The sequence below is a fragment of the Cricetulus griseus genome, chromosome 4 (genome assembly GCF_003668045.3).
Source record: "Cricetulus griseus strain 17A/GY chromosome 4, alternate assembly CriGri-PICRH-1.0, whole genome shotgun sequence".
NCBI classification, from domain to species: Eukaryota; Metazoa; Chordata; class Mammalia; order Rodentia; family Cricetidae; genus Cricetulus; species Cricetulus griseus.
Window position 1 is genome coordinate 66,142,236 of NC_048597.1, and position 20,245 is coordinate 66,162,480.

The window sequence follows — 20,245 nt, forward strand, 5'->3', positions numbered from 1 at the left end:
CATCATGTATCAGCAAATTCCTTTGACCATGAAAAATAGCCCTCACTGCCCCCCACCCTCCCTTGAGCACCTGATTCCTGCTCCTTGGTGGCTCTCCTTGATAAACTCACTCCTGTGGGGCCTTGGCCACCCTGTGGTGATCCTGAGAAGTGAAGGAATGCTTTGCTCAAATTCTACATGAGTGCATGTGTGAGGGTGTGTGTGTGTGTGTGTGTGTGTGTGTAAAGCATGAGACACAGGCAAACCATAATCACAGCCTGACACAAGCTATCTACTGTCTGGGGAACCTTTCCAACCTAGCCCCCCCCCCAAAATAAATTAGAGTTGATTCCTCCTTGCACACCTCAAAGACAGGTAAAAAGTTAATCTTCTGGATCCTGATGGGATGTGATCTTCCCAGTTCTTCTAAGAGGGCATACCCATCAACTCAAAACACTTATCTGCCCGGTCCATGGGGCAAGAGACTAAGAGAGGTGGGAAGGAAGCCTGGAAAACATGGCCACAATAAATCATTTGCTGGAAAGCTTGACCTGGGGCCTCCTTCTGCTTCTTTTGGCTCTTAGACCAAATATGTAACACAGTAATGGTATGCTAAATAAATAAAATCTGAATTTCTAGCCAAACTGCCTGACATACCCCAAGGCATATTTTGTAATGGTAGCAAGCTTTACAGGCAAAGGCATGTGCTCAGTTAGAGCCCTTGGAAGCCTTTACTCTTCAAAGGACTTAAATGTTCTTTCTGTATTTTTATATGACTTCATTTGGAATTATCCCCTTGACGCTTCCCTATCAGTCCCTCAACAGAAACAAAGTCTCTCTTTCTTTGGTAAGAGCACCACTGAAGACTGAAGAACTCAGGACCGGGCCAGAAAATTCACTTTCAGTTTAGGTTAATTTTCTATTTTTCTAGTTTGATCCTCTCGTGTATTTGTTGGGGACTCTTCTCCTGTGAGATGCTATTGTTTCTGAGACGCTATTGTTCCTCAGCTGCCATTGGTGTTCTTCCTCCTCCTAGAGTGGGGACAGGCAATGTTATGCCACCAAGAACAAGGTGATCTGTTTTCAGGTAAGGCCAGATACTTCAGCGCCCAGAGCTCCTCTACAGTTATTGAACACAGGTAACCCCTGTCGACCTCCCTTTCTTATACAGCTCCATGTCTTCCTGTGCTATCTTTCCCAGGCAGTCCTCTGGCTTGGCCACCTGTCACTGAGTAGCGATTGGCAGGAAGCAGACAGGAGAAACAAAACATTTCCAGTCAGTTCAGCACTGCAGGCAAGGCCAGTCAGAAAGCACACCGGCAATGCAGCAGCATTCTTCCAGCTCAGGTATTTCCCCCTGTAGTGAAGAACTTGGTAGAGGTCTGAGTCTGGTGGAGGCCTGGGGCAGATGTGTGTGTGTGGGGGGGTGGGGGGTTGTGGCACTTAGATGTTTGCAACAAGTAAATAATATTTCAGAGTTTTGAACAGTTGGGCACCTTTGGATGTATTGGCTATGGGCAGTGCTCTGCTAAAGAATAAAATTCAGAATTCTTATTAGGTATCTCAGGAATGATAACAAAGGGTATTTACTCTGTGTGTTTGCTAGATGTATGTAGATTGAGCAAGATGGGTGTCATTCTTGGTTTGCCCTTCAAAAAGCCATTCTCTCTGCTGCTGGCAGCCGCGATCGGCCTCTCACTCCTGGGTCTCCTTTAATTGAGCTCAGGTGCTATCATGTCCCTTTCTGTTTCCCTTCTCTTCCCTGCACACAAGCTGCACACCTCTGCTTGGAGTCCCTGGGGCTGGAAGAGAAAGGACTTGGCCCTGCGATATCCAGTCCATTCACTGCAAGGATAAAGCCAGGTATACAAAAACATGCTCTGTTTTCAGAAACATCCTTTTTCAGGAATGTGAATTCTCTAGCGATGGCTCACAGGGAAGCGGTGTGTTTAGACCTGACCAAGCAGAGCCACCGAGCTATGAGTTCTGCCTCCTTCTGTGTAACCACTGCCACCACTGGCCAAGTGCTGTCCACCCACCTGCTACTGAAACCGAAGACCATCGGAACAATCATAAAAGAACTTGTTCTAGGGACTGGAGAGATGACTCAGCAGTTAAGAAAACCTGAGTTTGGTTCTCAGCACCTACATCAGGCATCTCACAACCACCTACCTGTAACTCCAGCTCCAGGGAGTCCAATGCCTCTGGCTGCCAAGGACACCGGCACTTATATTATGTACACACACACACACACACACACACACACACACACACACACAAATAACACTTAGAAAAGAACCTTTTTTAACATTTTATTCTTGACAGGCTGTTCAGTGGCTGTCATTATACTAATGACAGCTAATTGCAATAGCATAAATGCCTTGGGTTATCTTTGTTGTAAGTTTAAGGATCTTTGACCAAATTGTTTGCATCTTGACTCCTACTTTTCATGTAGTCTCATTAGAGTGCCAGAACACTTGTTACCCATGTGTAACACTGTGGGTTTGATCCCCAGCACTGGAAGAAAGCAAAAAGCAAAATTGTCCTGCCTGACACAGATAACCGCATGGTCCCAGTTTTACCTTTATTACTAATTGCCTGAAGTGTGGCATTGCATTGGATTCTGGGTGGGACTGTAATAATTCCCTTGGATGCTTGCTGTGGTAGTCTAAATACTTAGGTGGGTCAAGAACAGAGGTGCCCAGCTAATGAATAACACATCTACAGTTTCCTTGCTCTGAAGAGACAGTCAATGCTGTTGCTGCAAGGAGGTCCCTCCCAGGGAGCTGACCATTCATTTTGTTGTGAGGTTGGCACAGGGAAAGTAAATCTGTAGAAAGCTGTTTCCTCCTAACGTAAATTTTAGTCTTAATGGCCTGTGGCTGCCTCAGCAGCCTGAGCGTCTCAAGAACTCAACATTTTATGATGTAGTAGAATGGGAAAGGAAATCTATTTAGCCCTTGGCATCTGTGACTAAGATGCCAACTAACCCTGCCATGGAATCATTCTGTAAACCCGTGGTCTCTGTAAGTCCCTGGGTGGTTGGGCCTGATCGCTCATTAGCTAATTCTTCTGTGAAATTGTTTGAGTTATCATTCCTAGTCTTAATGGAGTAATAACATTTGTGGTTTCCTTCAGAATATTAATGTTTCAGAGCTGTTCATATTTCATGTCAAGGCCTTTTATTTCTAGATCAAGTTCTTTAAGAAATATCTGCTATCATATAAGCCCATTTCTACCTTCTATCAAAGTCCTTTGGTTTGTGTGTGTCTTCCTTATTATTCAACAGCATGGCTGGATATTAAACCACTTAGATCTGGCTCACAATTTCCTAGTCTGGAAGCCTCCATGCTTTTATGGAGTATGGTGCTGCTGATCTATAGTCTATAGGTAACTGAGTTAACCTGCATCCCATTAGGAGAGTCTTAGGGTTACTCCCAAGTCACTGCCCTTTGCCTTCATTGAAATCTTGGCTGCCCATAACTTCACTAATATAATTTGGCTTCCCACACTGTTCCCGTTGGCCTGGCATTTACAAACCAAGGATGTTTCATATCTGCTCCACCCTCTTGTATGTGACACATAAAAATGTAAACTATGGCCAATCTTCTGATTAAATCTCTACTCCGTCGAGTTAGTCACTCAGAAACAAACATCCTTCATAAAAATACCTTTTCCTTCCCGTCTCTACATGGTCTGGACATAGTGTCACGGATGTAGGGTATGCTGTGTGAAGCTTTCCCAGATCTTGTTTCTCGGTTATACCCAGTGTGACCCGATTCACTCCCTTCTGCTCTTTACCCCTCAGATGCCACAGTGCACCCTTTACCTCAGTTTCACCTTATAAGAAATAGCCTTTCAGCCCTGAATGAAGAATGCATTATGTTTCCCTGCAGACTCCACAATAATGTCCTTCAGTCTAGCGTCTACCAGCCTGCCTATGCAGCTATAATCTTGTTTTCTGTATTGTGGCAGCAGGCTTCCCAATTTTTGCATTATCTTTACCCAGAAAGGAGCACACAGAGTACCTTGTTTCCAAGTTTCTCACATTATAGATGTGCACAAAAGGGCCAGTTTGATGATGATATTTGAATAAAACTGCCAAATGCATGTTCTCTTTACATTTTGAGGTACATATCATTGCATGGAAGTATGCAGAGCTCCTGACTTGGCATTTCTGCCATGTCCATCACAAGGCCAACCACCCCCAGGAGCTGGTTAGATATTCAGCTCTCGTCACTCTTAGCCTGTGCATTGCTTCTTGATACTCCTAAGCTCATGACACCATGAGAAAGTGATTCTGGCTTTATGCTTGAGCAGATGACTTGCAGGGTTGCTTTGCGTCAAAGCACAGTTATATACTATTAAAATGTATTTCTCTTCCATATATGGTAAGTATCTTACGGCTGTGGTCATTCTGACAAGTGTGTCAGTCAGCTTTACAGTAGATAGTGGCACATAACAGTAGAAGTGTTTGTGGGAACAAACAGCCACAGCTTGAGAAGAAGCAGGAAGATGGCAGTGAAGGCCAGACGTGCTCCTCTCTTGCAGGAATTCAAGGTTCATATGTAAGCTATCTAATATTTCCAAGGACCCAAGGAGTTCTTATTAGGCTCTGCCTCCCAAATGTCTCACCTTCACCCAAAAGAGACACCCTGGGGACCAAGGTTTTAATCACAGTGAACCCTTGTGGGATGCTCAAACTATTCCTAAATCATAGCAAATAGTACCTTAAGGTATAATGGGCCCTTTAAAAGTGCTGAGCAATTGAATAGCCAAGAGAACTTCTTAGAGAAAGAGGAAATTACCAGGGAACCAAGTGTGGTAGCACTCACTTGTAAAGCCAGCCCTGGGGAGATGAGACAGGAGGATTGCCCTGACTTTGAGGCCAGCCTAGACTACAAAGCAACTATCAGGCTAGCAAGGGTCTACAGGCTAAGAGCCTGTCTCAAAAAGAAAGGAAGAAAGAAAAGAAAGGAAGGATGAACTACAAGGCAGCACATGGATAAATACAAGGAAATCACCTATGTGTGCTTAGCTGCCAAGTAAACCAGCACACAGGTCATCTGAGGTGTTTTTCATAATTAGACATCCAAGTGTGAAGAAGAGAAACTTGATCCATGTCCAGAATGAACTAAAATCAAATAATAGATCTAAATTAAAACCTAAAACAATAAAACTTCTCTGAGAAAACCTTCCTGGCCTTAGGTTAGAGGACTATTTATTTCTTAGATATCATACAAAAATATAGTTCATAAAAATTATATGTTGGGCCTTTCAACATTAAAGCATTTCTTCTTCAAAAGATATTATTGGGAAAGTTATAAGACAAACACAGGGCTGGAGAGATTTCTCAGTGGTTAGAGCACTGGCAGCTCTTGCAGTGGACCCTAGGGTCAGTTCCCAGCATTCAAATGGTGCCTTAAAACTATGTGTAACTCCCATTCCAGGAGGTCTAACACTCTTCTGGGCACAGTGATTCACATATTTAATACCAGAACTCAGGAGGCAGAGACAGGCAGATCTCTATGAATTGGAGTTCCAGAATATCCATGGATATGGATGGATGGAGGATGCATAGATGGATAAATAAAGTGTAAATCTTTTAAAAAGGACATTCACAGGTCTGGCATGGTGGCACATGCCTTTAATCTCAATATCTAGGAGAGAGGGGCAGTGGGTCTTTGTGAGTTTGAGGCTAGGCTGGTTTTCATTGTAAGTTTCAGGCCAGCCGGGACTACATGGTAAGACAGTCTCAAAAGCAAGCCAACCAACAAAAGCCCCATGCAGTTTATGGGCTGGTGATATGGCTCAGCAGATACAGGTGCCTGCTGGGAAGCCTGATGACCTGTGTTCAATCCCCTGACCCACAAGTTGGAAACCTAAAACCCCCTTCTGCACGTTATCCTGTCATCTCCGCAGGCATGGCATGACACTCACACAAATAATTAAGCATGCAACAAAGGCTTGTTTGCAATACATGTGTCTGATAGAGTCCTTCACTTTGGAATATATAAAGACCTCTCTAGACAAGAATAAAGCAAACACACATCTTTAAATGACTTGTCTTTATTTTATGTGTGTGAGTAATGAGTGTTGTGTCTGCAGGTATACAGTGTTCCATGAGCAGAGTTGGTGTCTGAGGAGCCAGTAGAGAGAGCATCACATGGTTGTGCCACATGGGTGATGGGAACCAAACTTAGGTCCTCTGCAAGAGCTGCCAATGAGCTGACCGCTGAACCATTTCTCCAGGCCCACAAACCCACAATTTTAAAAATTGGTAACCAACCAAGACTGTGAGGGTAAGAGGTACCTGAAAGCACCATTGTCATTTCGCCTAAAACTGCGAAAACCTGCAAGTGCTGGCAGAGACGTTGACCATCTTCAATTTCACACATTTTAGTGGAAATGTGAACTGGTACAGCCTAAGCTAAAAACCACTTCAGAATTCCAAAGCAAAGCAAAGTTAAATAGGCATCTACTTCACAATTAAGCAATCTTTTTGTTTTTTGTTTTGTTTTTTCCTCTGTCCCAGCAGCAATTTATTGGCCTGTTCTCAGGTCACAGCTCAGGTGGGGGCAGGCAGATCCCCGAGCTCAAACCGGTCCTCACTTTTCTGGGACTGGGCTAGGAGCAGCAGCATAGGGGAGAGGCCTCAACTCGGAGCCCTCCATGCTGCCACACTTTGGGGCCGTCAGATACGCGCTGCCCTTGCGAGTGGGAAAGCAGTTCCGATCTGTGGCCTGAGCACGGTGTCCCGAGGCACAGGTCTCGGTCACATGTTGGCTCGTTCCCTCTGCAGTCGAGAGTTGTATGCGCGGGACACGGTGTTCCAGGCATCCATGTAGCGGTCCATACACATGGCGATGCATTTCTGCTCCGAGTTATTCAAGGAGCCCCCGGGCTTCCCGATGCACTTCCGGAAACACTTGTCTGTCATCCTCTGCAGCAGCTCCTGTGCGTTGGCCACGGCGATCTGCACTTTCATCTGCTCCATGATGACCCCCGGGTCCAGCCGAAGCCGCTCTCCATGGCTGCGCAGTCAACCGGGCCGCGGCCGCGCGCGCCAACCACACAATTCAGCAATCTTATACCAAGGTACGAAGTAATAAAAACTTACATCTATTATAACCTGTAATAAAATTATAATGATTTTATGTATAATTTCCAGAAAAGAACAAGGCCCAGTGGTAGAACACACCCTTAGCATGCCCAAGGCCTGGGTCCAACGTTTGGCACTGACAAAAAAAAAAAAAGCCACAGTGGTCTAAAACTGGAAGCAATATTCCTCAGCTGTCCTTTACCCAGTGAGTGAAGAAGCCAGACATGGCTGTTCATGCCTAGAACCCTGGCACCTGGAAAGCTAAGGCAAGAGGACTGACACAAGCTCAAGGACAGCCTGTGTACAGAGGGAGATTCCATCTCAAAACAGAGCAGAAAATAATGGAGATATTCTGTATCTCTATGGTAGTCATACAATTGTATGCATTTTACTCTTCGTAAGTTGCAATGAATAAGCTTGACTTGGGAAATATGGCTGTTGGGTGTTCCCTCCTTTTGTTTTCTGGTTCCAGGATTCTGGTCTCTTTTAGATGTCATAAAAGAAGAAATCGGGAGTAGGCAGATGCCACCCTCGGTTGTGCACCTATTTAAGCCTTTGCTGAGAATTTTCACACTGTGTGCCAGACTTAATGGTTAGTCAAATATTGTCTAAATAACTATTATTAAGGAACTATTTACAATTTAGATATGGCCCAGTATCCCAGTCTTCACTAAGAACCTACACTTTTAAAAATTTCCCAGTGTGGGTCCATCTTAGCCTCAAAAGACCAACATATTCAACAGCTGATATTGGTTGTGAGAAAAACATACATATTGCTCATACATGTGTCCTAGACCTGTGTAGGAAGCTTTTTTAATAGAGTGGAAAGCTTTTTTCATACAGGGGTTAGTAAAAAGTACAAGCAACATTATGTTGATAATGTTTGTGTCAACATCCTAAAATTATTTTTTTGTTTAAAATTTGTTTTTTGTTTTTCTATTTGTTTTCTTTTGAGACAGGGTCTCACTGTGTATAGACCTAGTTAGCCTGGAACTTACTATGTATACCAGGATGACCTCATACTAAAATGATCTACCTACCTGCCTCGGCCTCCTGAGTGCTGAGGTTAAAGAGTTGTGCCACCATGCCCTGCTACTTTATAAAAATGTAAACATGAACAAAAAGTATATAGTGAACTTAATATCAAGACCACAAAAGCACAGTTTTTGTTTGCTTGAGTGTCTGTTATGCTTTTAGCTTGTAAGAGCACGGATGTTCTTACCTATGTAACAAGTATACACCCTGGCCATAAAGAGTGTCGGACATTCCAAACAATTAGATATTACTGCCTAAAGCATTGGACACACACGCGCCACTCTTCCACATGGAAATGTTTTTGACATTCTTTTACAGAGATGGGCTGGGCTCATTGTATTTTGCAACATGCTCTCTCTGCTTGATAGTATTTCATTATCCCAGATTCCTCTCCGTCTGCAACCACTAAATGGGCCTGGCTGCCCAGAGACTGATGTAACCACACTGCTGATTTGATAAGTGCCCCACACAGTAGGCTGGCTGTCTTTTGCCAGCATACGTTTTCTAGGATAATGGAAGAAAAACGTGTAAGTAAGATAAATGTCCCTCCATGTTTTCCTGGAATGGCATCCAACCTCCTGGAGGCCTGCTGGCATGGAGACGGTTGGGAGTGAAGGGGCTCTCTGCTCCAGGAGCTCCTGCCTTAAGTTTGCTAGCAGAATTACTTATTCAAGAGACCCAGGAGGAGGAGGTTCCCACATTTGAACCACCCAGGAGAGCTTGGGATCATTAAATGGGACCAGGGCCCTATTCTAGACCTGCCTGGCACTGCCCCCACCAGGGGTTACACTGGCTCAGCTGAATTCAGGACCAAGGAACCTATTCATCATGCTACCAGTCCACATGCTTCAGACCTTCTGGTCCTCAGAGCTGGCTGGCTATGCTCCAGCTGCAGACCCTGAGGCTACGAGGACCACTCAGCACTCACACACCTACCATCAGGGTTCCTCACCTGCCTCACCTGAGAAGAGTGTGTAGACTGTGGAGCAGGACACTGCTTGGGTAGACAGTACTGCTTAGACAGGACAGCACTGCCTGGGCAGGAGAGTACTGCTTGGGAAAGCAACACTGCTCAGGTAGGACAGCACTGCTTGGGTAGGGGTTGGTGTAAGCTGGTGCACAGGTCACACTGGATAGCAGTGGAGTTTGAGAAAGAGACACTCTGGTGTAGTTAGTTGTTTTACTCTTTACTCTTTGGCTCTTTTGAGGGGCTTGCTACCCAGCTCCCAAATAAATTCACACTTACTATTACCTCTAAATGCCGAGCCTTAGCTCAGCTTGTTTCCAGCCAGCTTTTCTTAACTTAAATGATCCCATCTTCCCCTTTGCCTCTGGGCTCTCACCTTTCTCTATTGTTGTATACCTTTTCTTTCCTTCTTATTCCATGTCTGGCTGGGTGGCTGGGTGGTTGGCCCCTTCTTTTCTTGCTCCTCAATCCACTTACCCCAGATTTCTCTTGCTATTTATTCTCTCTGCCTGCCAGCCCTGCCTATCCTTTCTCTTGCCTACCTATTGGTTGATCATCTCTTTATTAGATCAATCAGGCGAAGTAACAGTTTCACAGAGTTAAACAAATGCAACATACAACAATGCAGCACATCTTTGCATCATTAAACAAAAGTTCCACAGCATAAATTAATGTAACACATCTTTAATATTCTACAACACTTTGGCAGCCACCAGAACAGCACAGCTCCAGGATACCTATAATGGTGGCCAGGAGAAAGAGAAAAAGGGACTGTTAGGAGATATTTCCTTTCCAGTGAACAACACAAAAGTTTAGAAATTATCCTCCTCCCTACCCCCAACTAACACCCTACCTATCCCATACCATTTCTGCTCCCCAGGGAGAGTGAGGTCTTCCTTAGGGGTCTTCAGAGTCTGTCATATCCTTTGGGATAGGGCCTAGGCCCATCCCCCGTGTGTCTAAGCTGAGGGAGTATCCCTCTATGTGAAATGGGCCCCCAAAGTCCATTCCTATGCTAGGGATATGTACTGATCTACTACAAGAGGCCCCATAGATTTCTGAGGCCTCCTCACTGAAACCCACATTCATGGGGTCTGGATCAGTTCCATGCTGGTTTCCCAGTGATCACTCTAGGGGTGAAATTATTCTTTAAAATGGAAGTGGGATATATTGCACACACCTATAATCCCAATTCTCAGGAGGCTTAGGCAGATGGTCATCATATGTTCAATGCCAGCCTATGCTACATAGTAAGGCTCTATCAAAAAAAAAAAAAGAGCAAAATATGTCCATTGAAGGAAATCCAAACATAAATAAAAGTGAAAGTGGAGAAGAGCACTGGCTCTTACCACCACTGCACATTGGCTCTTACCACCACCACAGTAAATAGACGCTGCTGCCTGTACCACGCTACAGTTTTCATGCATCTGGACCTTGGCTCCTTCTCCATGTCTAACTCCCCCACCCTGGTGAGGATGAACAAAACAGGCATGCATGTTGTCCAACTCCACATTGCCTTTCTTATTCTACCTCTATATTATGTGCATGACAGAGACCAGCTAGTACAGGTGGCCTATCTCTAGAACCCATCTTCTTGGAAGGAATGACATGTACCCTGCATTGAGTTCCAATGTAATTAAGCTTCTTTGTGCACCAGGGATTGTATTACACCAGGAAACTTTTTTTTTCAATGTGTACTGGGCTTAAGTACATTGGGAATGAACTGTCTGTTATTAGACTCCGGAAGTCTGATCCAGGTTGACGAAATCAATCTGCACTGGGTTTTCATTCTTATGTCTTCGCTTGGTTGACCTCCCTGCCTGGACACCTGTAGGGAACACCTCATCAGTTCATCTCATCATGTGAAAGTGTGAGCCAAAGACAAAACTCTAAAGAGCAGGCACTTTGTACACTCCTCAATTAGCTGCTGTGGTACCATGGTGGGGAGGTGTTTCCATTGTCTCACTCAACCTGCTGGATGGACTCTGAGGAAGACTCTAAAGACAGTGGGAACACCATCCACACACAGAGTCTGTCTTGTATTAAAATCTGATGGCTGTTGGAGAGCAGTATTGAGGTGGGACCCCTCCACAGCTAAGGGTAACAGAAACGACATGGGGTTTGGAGTCAGGTACCCAAAGGTTAAGATGCTGGCTAGTAAGATTTTAGATTCATGACCCAAGGCAACTTACTTCACCACCATGAGCCCCAGCTTCTTTTTTTTTAATGAAAGGAGATAAGGAGACTCCTAATTGCTGCTTCAAGAATCAAATGAAATAATATATATATGCTCAGTCACCACAGAGCTCTCAATGAATGGTAAATATTAATTATAAAACACCCAAAAGTAATGCCTAGTATTTTAGAAGATTTTTAGCCACACAGGCACATCCCGTATCACATGTAACTTTTGGTACACGAACATCTGAACTTGAATAACAAAGATTGATTGGTTATACCATGTGAGACAAGTTGCTTTGCAAGAAGTCAGTTGGTTCACCACTAATCGTTTTATCAAGTGTCTTCTATGGATCAGATACAGTAGTAGACTTTGGGTACGCAGAGGTGAGTAAGTCTCTGCTCTCAAGGTGTTTGTAGTTTGGTGGGAAAGATAAAGATAACTACCTCATTCTTTTACACATGCCTCCATAGGTATGCATAAGCGGGGGAGAGGCATGCCCACAGATAGTAACCCTGCAGTGAGCACTTGCTATAGAGATATAATAGGATACTCTGGTAGAGGATAATTCTAGTTGTAGCTTGAATCATAATCTTATTTTGCTTAAGACTGCTGATAGCTGAGACCTAAGTATTGAGGTGAATAACTGATGTGAAATCTGTAAGGTTAGGATAACTTTTAATAGGTAAACGCCAGCCAACAGCAAGCCAGAGCGTGCCACAGCAGCAAGGCAAGAGAGCACCCATGTGCCTTGTCTGTCCTTTTAAACCTCTCCCATTTCACCCTGACATCACCTTGATCACACCCTGGTGGGTGTGGTCTGGCACACCTGTAGTCACTCCTTAGGAGGCGTGGTTACAGTGTCTCCCTACACCTAATTGAGGAGGAAGCAGCCACAAGTAGATGGGGCAGGGACAAAACAACCAGTGCAGACTGCAAATGTAGGGCCAAGCTTGTCACAAGGAAGCGGCAGCATATATGAAAAGACAGAGAAGACAGCAGGTCATGGCTAGGGAGGCAGAGGGGACTGCAAGCAGGAACCAGGAAATTTAGAGCAGCGGGTGGTAAACGCTTTCTCTAAAGAGCCAGTAAACAGTTCAGACTTTGTGGGTCACATGGTTCTTGTTGTAACTGCTCAAAGCCATCCTGTGGTGACAAAGCAGTCACTCATAACGTATAAATGACTGGAGATGTTACAATACAACGGCATTGCCAAAAATAGGCATAGGAAGGAAGTATATCTAGTCCACAGTTGTGGTTTGTCAGTCCTTGATTTAGTGCCTTGAAGGTCTTTATGAGGAGCCTGGACAGTGTTCTCAGTGCAGGTTTGAAAAAAGGGAACAACGGACTCTGGCCTGTGGCTTTCAAGGACCCATCTGCTCTGAGGCAATGGACCAGTGAGGTGAGAGCAGGAGGCTGCTGAGCTAGTCCTGAGGTGACCCGACAGTGTGAAGTCAGTGCGGCAGAGATGAGGAGAATGACCATGTCCTCATTACAGACTGGATTAGAACCAGCTAGATATGTCTGAACTAGATGAGAGACGAAGGAAAGAAATGGGGCTATGTCTGGTTGGGGCTTTAGTCAGTGAAACGGCATTCACCCAGGTAGGAACACAAGCGGGAGACCTACATTCTGGGGTCATGTCATCATTTCATCTTCACTCCTGCTAAAGTTTGAGGTGCCCATCAAACATGGAGATAGGAATGCCTAGCAGGCAGTAGTATCTCAAGGAGCACCCCAGCTAGAGATACAGGTTTGGGAGTCATCAGAGCCCACACACAGGTATCCAACCACCACCACCCAGTGCCCTTCGAGAACTAAAATGTTAGGTAAGGAGGCCCCAGGGTGAACCACGGCCCCTCTGTGGCAACCAGGCTGGAGAGACTGGAAGCACAGCAACCAAGGATGGGAAGGCATGGTTGGTCTAAACCAGGATCTAGACACTGAATAGGGCAAAGCCAAGGCAAGGAACTGAGAGTTTCAAGATAGCTTCAGACAATTGCACTGGATCTTCCAAGTCATCCAGATTGGAGAAAGCTGCCCAGAGGTGCCCGAAAGTGGAGCTCCATGAATACTGAGCTATTCAGAACAGTCAAAGCATGGTTCAGTTCACAAAAGCGAAAAAGCTCAATTTACTCATGCCTCACTGGCAACATAAATTCACAAGTTCTAAGTTACTATCCCAACTCAGTTTTGAATAGGAGCTATTAGAACAAAGGCAAGTTTTATAGTGTCCTTGATGGGAAGCCAGAACTTACTTAAGTGTGACCTGCTTCCCTTACCTCCACGATGTAACAGTCATAGGCAGAAAGGGCCAGGTTTTTAATATCCATGCAGGATAGGGATAATCGAATCTCCGACAATTCAAAGTCCACAGGCAGTCTGTTTTCCAGGCAGTGGTTTCTCTCCCACCCTTTAGGTAGTTAGCTAGAGACGAAGAAAACAACCAGCATCCTGGTGGCAGCTTCTCCATCCTTTTCCTCACTGCTTTTGGGAATGGCAGCAGACCACAGGAAATGAACAGGCCCTGGGGCACAGAAAAAGGAAGAACGACCAGCAGGCTTCTCCACAGCCCTAGTTCAGTTGCCCAGGTGGCAGAAGGTACATTTCCCACTGTCCCTTTGGCTGAGAAGGGCACCCACCAGGCAGCCACCTGGACCTACTGTGCAGAGCATTCACATTTTCTGACTTTCATTCAAAGCTTGTTCACTCTGACCCAATTTAGCCGTGGGCACTGGGACTTCCCTGGGTCGTGACTGGTTCCCTTTGTCGTTCCAGCCCCTCCTTGGCCTGGCGGCTTTTCTGAGGCCTTGGGAGGTTAATGGCATGTGAGGAGTACCTGCTCTGGGAGAAGAATTCTGCAGCTTCCCCAGCTCTCCTCAGAGTGTGAGCCCTCCAAGGCCCCCTGGGATCAATGAGCTAAAAATAGCTGGAGGCTTATAAATGAACTGGAACGGTTTCTGCTGCCTCCTTAGTCCTTCACAGTGGCATGAGGACATTAGAGGACAGCAGCTCCTGCTCTGTTTGTCTCTTCCTACCCTCACCTCACCCCCACTCAGTAGCACTGCTCGTGGGTTACTGAGGGGTACATCTACCCTCTAGCGTTCCCATCTCTCTCCCATGCAGGTATATGTTGTCCTGCTCTGGGACACCACTTGGCAGTCCAGAATGTCAGGTCTGTCAGGAGGAACAAGGGACACCAGCATTTACTGCAGCTTCCATGGTAAGGAACCCAGGAAGGTAGGAGCTGGAGGCTGGTCAGTGTGAATGATCTGAGTCTCCAGTCTCAGGTGTGCAGGGCAGAGGGCTAATGACCCAGAGCCAGAAACCTTATAAAGCAGAGGTTAGGCAGGAGGGATCTGGTTTGGCTGGTTTCAATGTGCAAAGCATAAATCTCAGTAAATCCTTCACTAGCTCTAGGAAGTGACTGACTCTTGGAGGTCAGTCTCTCCAGAGCACGTACCCCAGACGCCAACACATTGGAATAGATAGAGTAAAAGGCACAGTGACTAAGGGTCTTTGTAGTTTTCAGTACGTGTATGTGGAGTATGAGGTTTAGTGAGAACCCTGCGAAGTCGGGTGGCTTCTCTTCTGAATTAAATTGAACCTGGCTTGGAAATGCAACTCCGTGGGTGACAGGGGTCCACTGTTTAATGAGAACTCCCCTCTCGGTGTGTACACCTGACCTCATGGTGCCATTCTCCAGCAAAGCAAAGAATTCTGGGAGTCCTCCTGACTTCACACCACAGTGTTTCCCACTGTCCAGACCCTCTTGACATCTTGACTTAGGAAATGCAAAGAGGTTGCTGTTACGAGTCATGTGGACAGGAGACCTCAAAGGAACCAGGGGCTTTGGAAGTGCCCCAGCTAATTCTTCATCTGAGTCCAGGGAAATGGGAGCAACGAGGGACAAACATTGCCCAGAAGCACAATACAGATATGGGTATCAGCTCAAATGCAGAGCTCTTCCCCCATCCTACCCCAGGGCCTAGACCTGCCTTTTGGGCTCCTTTCTCAACACTTCCCCCAGACACTCCTCATCTCAGCTCTTTTGCCTCTGGGTGGTCAATGATATTGTAGCTCTGTGTGTTGTGGGGTGTGTGTGTCCATGTGTGTATGTGTCTGGGGGTGTGTGTGTCTATGTGTGTATGTGTGTCCATGTGTATGTGTTTGTGTGTGTCTATGTGTGTGTGGGGGGGGTGTCTGTGTATGTGTGTGTGTATATGTTTCTGTGTGTCTATGTGTGTGTATGTCTATGTATGTGTGTGGAATGTCTATGTGTGTGTGTGTGTTTGTGTGTCTGTGCCTATATGTGTGTGTGTCTGTATGTGTGTGTCTCTCTCTGTGCGTGTCTATGTGTATGTGTGTATGTGTGTGTACGTATCTCTGTGTGTCTATGTGTGTGTGTGTCAATGTATGTGTGTGAGGTATCTGGGTGTGTGTGTGTCTGTGTGTATGTGTCTGTGTGTGTTTGTGCCTGTGTGTGTGTGAGTGTGTGTGTGTCTAGGCAAGAAGACAATCTCAAGTGTCATCTTCAGTCCTTTGAGACAAGATTGTTCATTGGCCTGGGGCTCACCAGTTAGGCTAGACTGTATGTCCCTCTCTCTGCCTCCCCAGAAGTGGGATTATGAGTGGATACCACCACATCCAGCATTTTTATATGACTCTGGTTCTAAGGATTCAGGTCCCCATGCATGTAGAGCAAGAATTTTAGCAGCTGAGCCCCTCTCTCTACTTTATCCTATATTAGTTACTTTCCTCATTGCTGGCAAAATACTCAACAGATGGGCTTAAAGGAGAAGAGGATCACAATTTCAGAGGGTCAAGATCATGGAGAAGGTGTGGCGACTGCAGTTGAGTTCGTCTGTGGAGGCTGGAACTTACGATGGCTTCTCACATGGCTCCAACCAGGAAGCAGCAATTGGACCAGAAGAAGGGCTGGGCTATAACTTAAGACCTTCCCCTAGTGGCCTATGTCCACAGCTTCTTAAGCCTGTGCCATCACTTCTTAAACCAAGTGCTCAAGGCATGAACCTGTGGGATATTTCATATTCAAGGCACAACTCAACATCTCTTGAGAGCCTACGATGAGCCAGAATGTCTGTGTGACTCATTTACTGCATTACAGTCTGTTGCTTCTCTTGGCCACCCTATAAGCTAAGAATCCTTGTTGATGCTGCTTTACAGATGAGGAAAACAAGGCTCTGAAAGGCAAGGCCACTCACTCAGAGGATCCAGCTGGCAAACCCAAGCTCTGTATGGATAGCAGCTGTACTGAGCCAGCATGCCACACTGCCTATTGCTAGTGCCTCCTTCAAAAAGCCTTTTCAAATTTTCAAAACTTTGAACAAGTCATCTATGCAAAAGGACTCCATTTGGTTCCTCTACAGCCACCTCAATAATTCCCAGTCTCTCTTGTAGGAAGGTTGGTCATGGGACTAGGTTCCAGTTATTGGAATCTCAGGCTACTGAAAGTGGTACCTGAAAGGAAGTCCTTCTGTATATATGTTTCTCATATTGGTTGATGAATAAAACACTGTTTGGCCAATGAGGCAGGACGATAGGCAGGGCGAGGAGATGAGGAGAATTCTGGGAAAGGTAGGCAGAGAAAGACTATGAGACAATTGCCATGTAAGGACCTGGAAGAAAGGATGCACCAGGTGTTCTCCAGTAAGATAAGACCACATGCAGATAAATAGATTAATAGAAACGGGTTAATAATTAAGACAGAGCTAGCCAATAAGAAGCCCCGGGCATTGGCCAACAGTTTTATAATTAATATAGCATCTCTATGTGTTTATTTGGGGCTGAAACGGGCATGGGACCAGGCTGGACAAGAAGAACCTCTGCAATAGTAAGTCACATATAGTCATGTCGTAGGAAAGCCTCCCCTGGTGCCTGTCTACAACCAATTGCTTGAGGCCACTGAACCTTCCAACCACATACAGAAGAAGGAAGACTTCCTGACAATCTGTCACAGATGACCAAATGGAACAGATTTTCTCATCTCTCTAAAGCCAAACCATATTATGAGCGAAGTTCTATTGCATCTCTGTCTATCTTCCCTTCTTTCTCACTCTGTATTTATTTATGGAGCTGGTCTTTCCTTAATTAATACAACTTCCTTTGAGGCAGTGTTTTATTTAGATACATCACAACAGTTGATGTACACATTCAGCAACTCCATAAGATACTTCTCAGCCTCAACACATATATTTGCATGAACTAAATCAAGTACTACTGGACCATGAGTGTCAATTGTGAAGAGAAACTTACAAAAGGCAGCTTGCAGGACAAAAAGAGAGTGGAGTTTATAAGAGGATCCAGTCTGCTCAGTCCAAAAACTTGGCTAAAAGATGGCTTAGTGGCCTTCCAAACACAGTCAACACCGATTCCTGATCCTCCCACCCCAGTGGCTCCAGGCCTTCAGGTTCTATTATATAGCAATTTTTTCTGAGAACCACACCAGACACAGTGGTGTAGACCTGCAATCTCAGAACTTGGGAGGCTGAGGTAGGAAGATCAGAAGTTCAAAGCCAGCCTGAGCTATATAACAAAGTCTGTTCTAAAATAGCAAAAACAAAACCAACAGCCAAACCTACCGGGGGACTTTATTCTGTGATTGTTCTGTGACACCTTCTCCTGGCTTCTGACTGATCAGGCTGCATAAGAACTCTAGACAGGTACCTCTTACATAAGCCTTCCTCACACTTCTGAGGCAAATGGCTCACACTCAGATGAGTCGCTGCTAGAATGAGTGAGTGAGTGGCAGGTGACAGGTCTGTAGATGGTGAAAATGAGTCAGATCTAGCTCAAAGTTGTCATTTGCCTTTGAATATGGACTAAGAATACTTGCTCAGATTTCAAGCCCATGAGACCTTTTGAAACATCTGTCTAAGGGAGGGAAGATTCTATTAATGTTGATACAGATTCCATGTAACTACAATAGTCACATGATGCCTTGGAATATTCATATCTATCTTCCACCTTTAAATGCCAATTTTGAAGTTAAATCCATATTCATGTCTTTGTAAAATCAACTTCTTGAGTCTTCCAAGTTGATACTGCATTGTTATTAAAAATTATAGTGGTACAGGCTAGAGAGATGGCTCAGGGGACAAAGGTGCTTTCTGTACACATCTGGGTGACCTTAGTTCAGTCCTTGGAACCCAAATAAAGGTGGATGGAGAGAACTGATGACACGAAGATGACCTCTGACCTCTACATGTATGCCATAGCACACACATGCATACACACACATCATCCTGTCTACGCACAAAATAATACATTTTAAAATAAAAAATAATAGTAACAAACATTATAAAAAATAGTTGATAAAATAGCAAGAATAATAGCATGTTTTTCTCTATGCCAGATATTGTTCCTTGATATGTATGATTTGGTCTCGACCACGATGTGAGGAAGGTCCAATGGAGTCTCCCGCAGAGGAGTGAACTTTTCACCCAAGTTTATATACCAGTGAATATCAACACTTGGCAATGGGCTGTCACAGCCTGAGTGGGAAATGTCTTCCACGGGCTTATATGTCAAATGCTTGATCCTCAGCTGGTGGTGCTAAATTTGGAAGGTTCTGGAAACTTCTTAGGAGCTGGGTCTTGGCTAAAAGAAGTGGGCCGATAGGGGTGTGCTTTTGAAGGTTCTATCTAGTCCCTGGCTCCTTTCTCTGCTTCCTGTGTTCCACGAAGTGAGTAGCAGCTACCAGGTGTTCTATTTCCATGCTGGCCTGGCTCACCATGGACCAGGAGATCAGTGAAACATGGATACGGACTCCGACCTCTGAAACCATGAGAGAATAAATTCTTCTCCTGTTTAAGTTGTTAGTGTGGTTTTTGTTTGCTTGCTTTGTTTTGTTGTTGTTATTTATTACAGTAAGGACAGTATAAAGAAAAAGGAGTCTTTGCATTCAAACAACAGCCACACGTCTTCCCATTACCTGTTTTCAACTCCAAGGGACAGTCCCTGAGCAGTAGTCACATAATACTGAACTAGGAGCTGAGATCCTGGCCTGACGTCTCTAAAAATCTGTCAACTGTATTTCCTTTAGCAACGGGTCATTGTGAGCCTCAGTTTATGCCACCGCCAAACAGAGCTGGCCATTATCTGCACAACGTGTGTGAACCCCTCCCCACTGAAGGGGCTAAAGAAGTCAAATCATGCAGATGGCACCACTTTACAAAATAAAGAAACTGTTGGTGCTTATGGAATTTTCACTGTGGCTATGATTTGGGGAGGTGGATACATGGCCCAGACTCAAGCTGTTGCTATGATGATTTGGTTGTGAGGAACAGACTGGCTCCGTTTCCTTCTGCTGTGAACCCCAGTTCTGGATTTGTCCTTCAAACTCCAGCAGTGGCCCTAGTGAGGAGCCCTGGAGAGTCTGAGTCAAACTTCCCTGGAGACATGGGTCCTTCACTGTCAGAGATAAAGGCAATCAGGGAGGAGAGTCCATCTTTCTTTTGGCAGGGATGGAGAAGCTACTGACTCTGAAGCTTTGGTCTTGGTCTTCTCCTGACTCCATGGTGAACCCCACACGGTGGCTTCTTTCTGTTAGTATAATGAGACACCCTGACGATGACCTGTGGACGTTACTATCTAAGGCAGAATCCCCAGATCTCTGTACCTGGTAAACTTTGAGGAAACTGAAGGCCATCCACCCATGCACTGCCCAGAAGAGCCTGTGCTGGTCCATGAATACCCACACGCTTTGGCCCTGTTCTTTAGGGAGGCAGTCTTCATCTGAGGGTGGACATGGATATCGCCCTCAAGGGACACTTGGTGTGTTTGGTCAGAAACTTGACTTCTTAGATTCTTAACTATACATCTTAGCCTCTCTATTTTCTTTTTCTGCTTACAGGGGGGCAGGGAAGCTGTTTCCAGACTATTTTAGGTGAACTTGCTGAAGAATAAAAAATGAAAAGAAAGAAGGAAATGAACGTGGAGACGTCACAGCTATTTTTAGCGG

The 20,245-nt window shown here is 45.2% G+C and overlaps 1 protein-coding gene across 1 annotated transcript; it reads right to left on the reverse strand.

Moving 5' to 3' along the window:
* Nucleotides 1-6,682: 6,682 nt before the first annotated feature.
* On the reverse strand, nucleotides 6,683-15,082 carry LOC107976998 (mitochondrial import inner membrane translocase subunit Tim13-like). The gene is made up of 2 exons (XM_035444132.1): nucleotides 14,949-15,082; nucleotides 6,683-7,013 (listed from the first exon to the last, which is right to left on the reverse strand). Exons 1-2 carry the CDS (start codon nucleotides 15,080-15,082, stop codon nucleotides 6,755-6,757), a joined length of 393 nt encoding a protein of 130 aa, XP_035300023.1. The 3' UTR covers nucleotides 6,683-6,754.
* Between the last annotated feature and the right edge of the window lie 5,163 nt (nucleotides 15,083-20,245).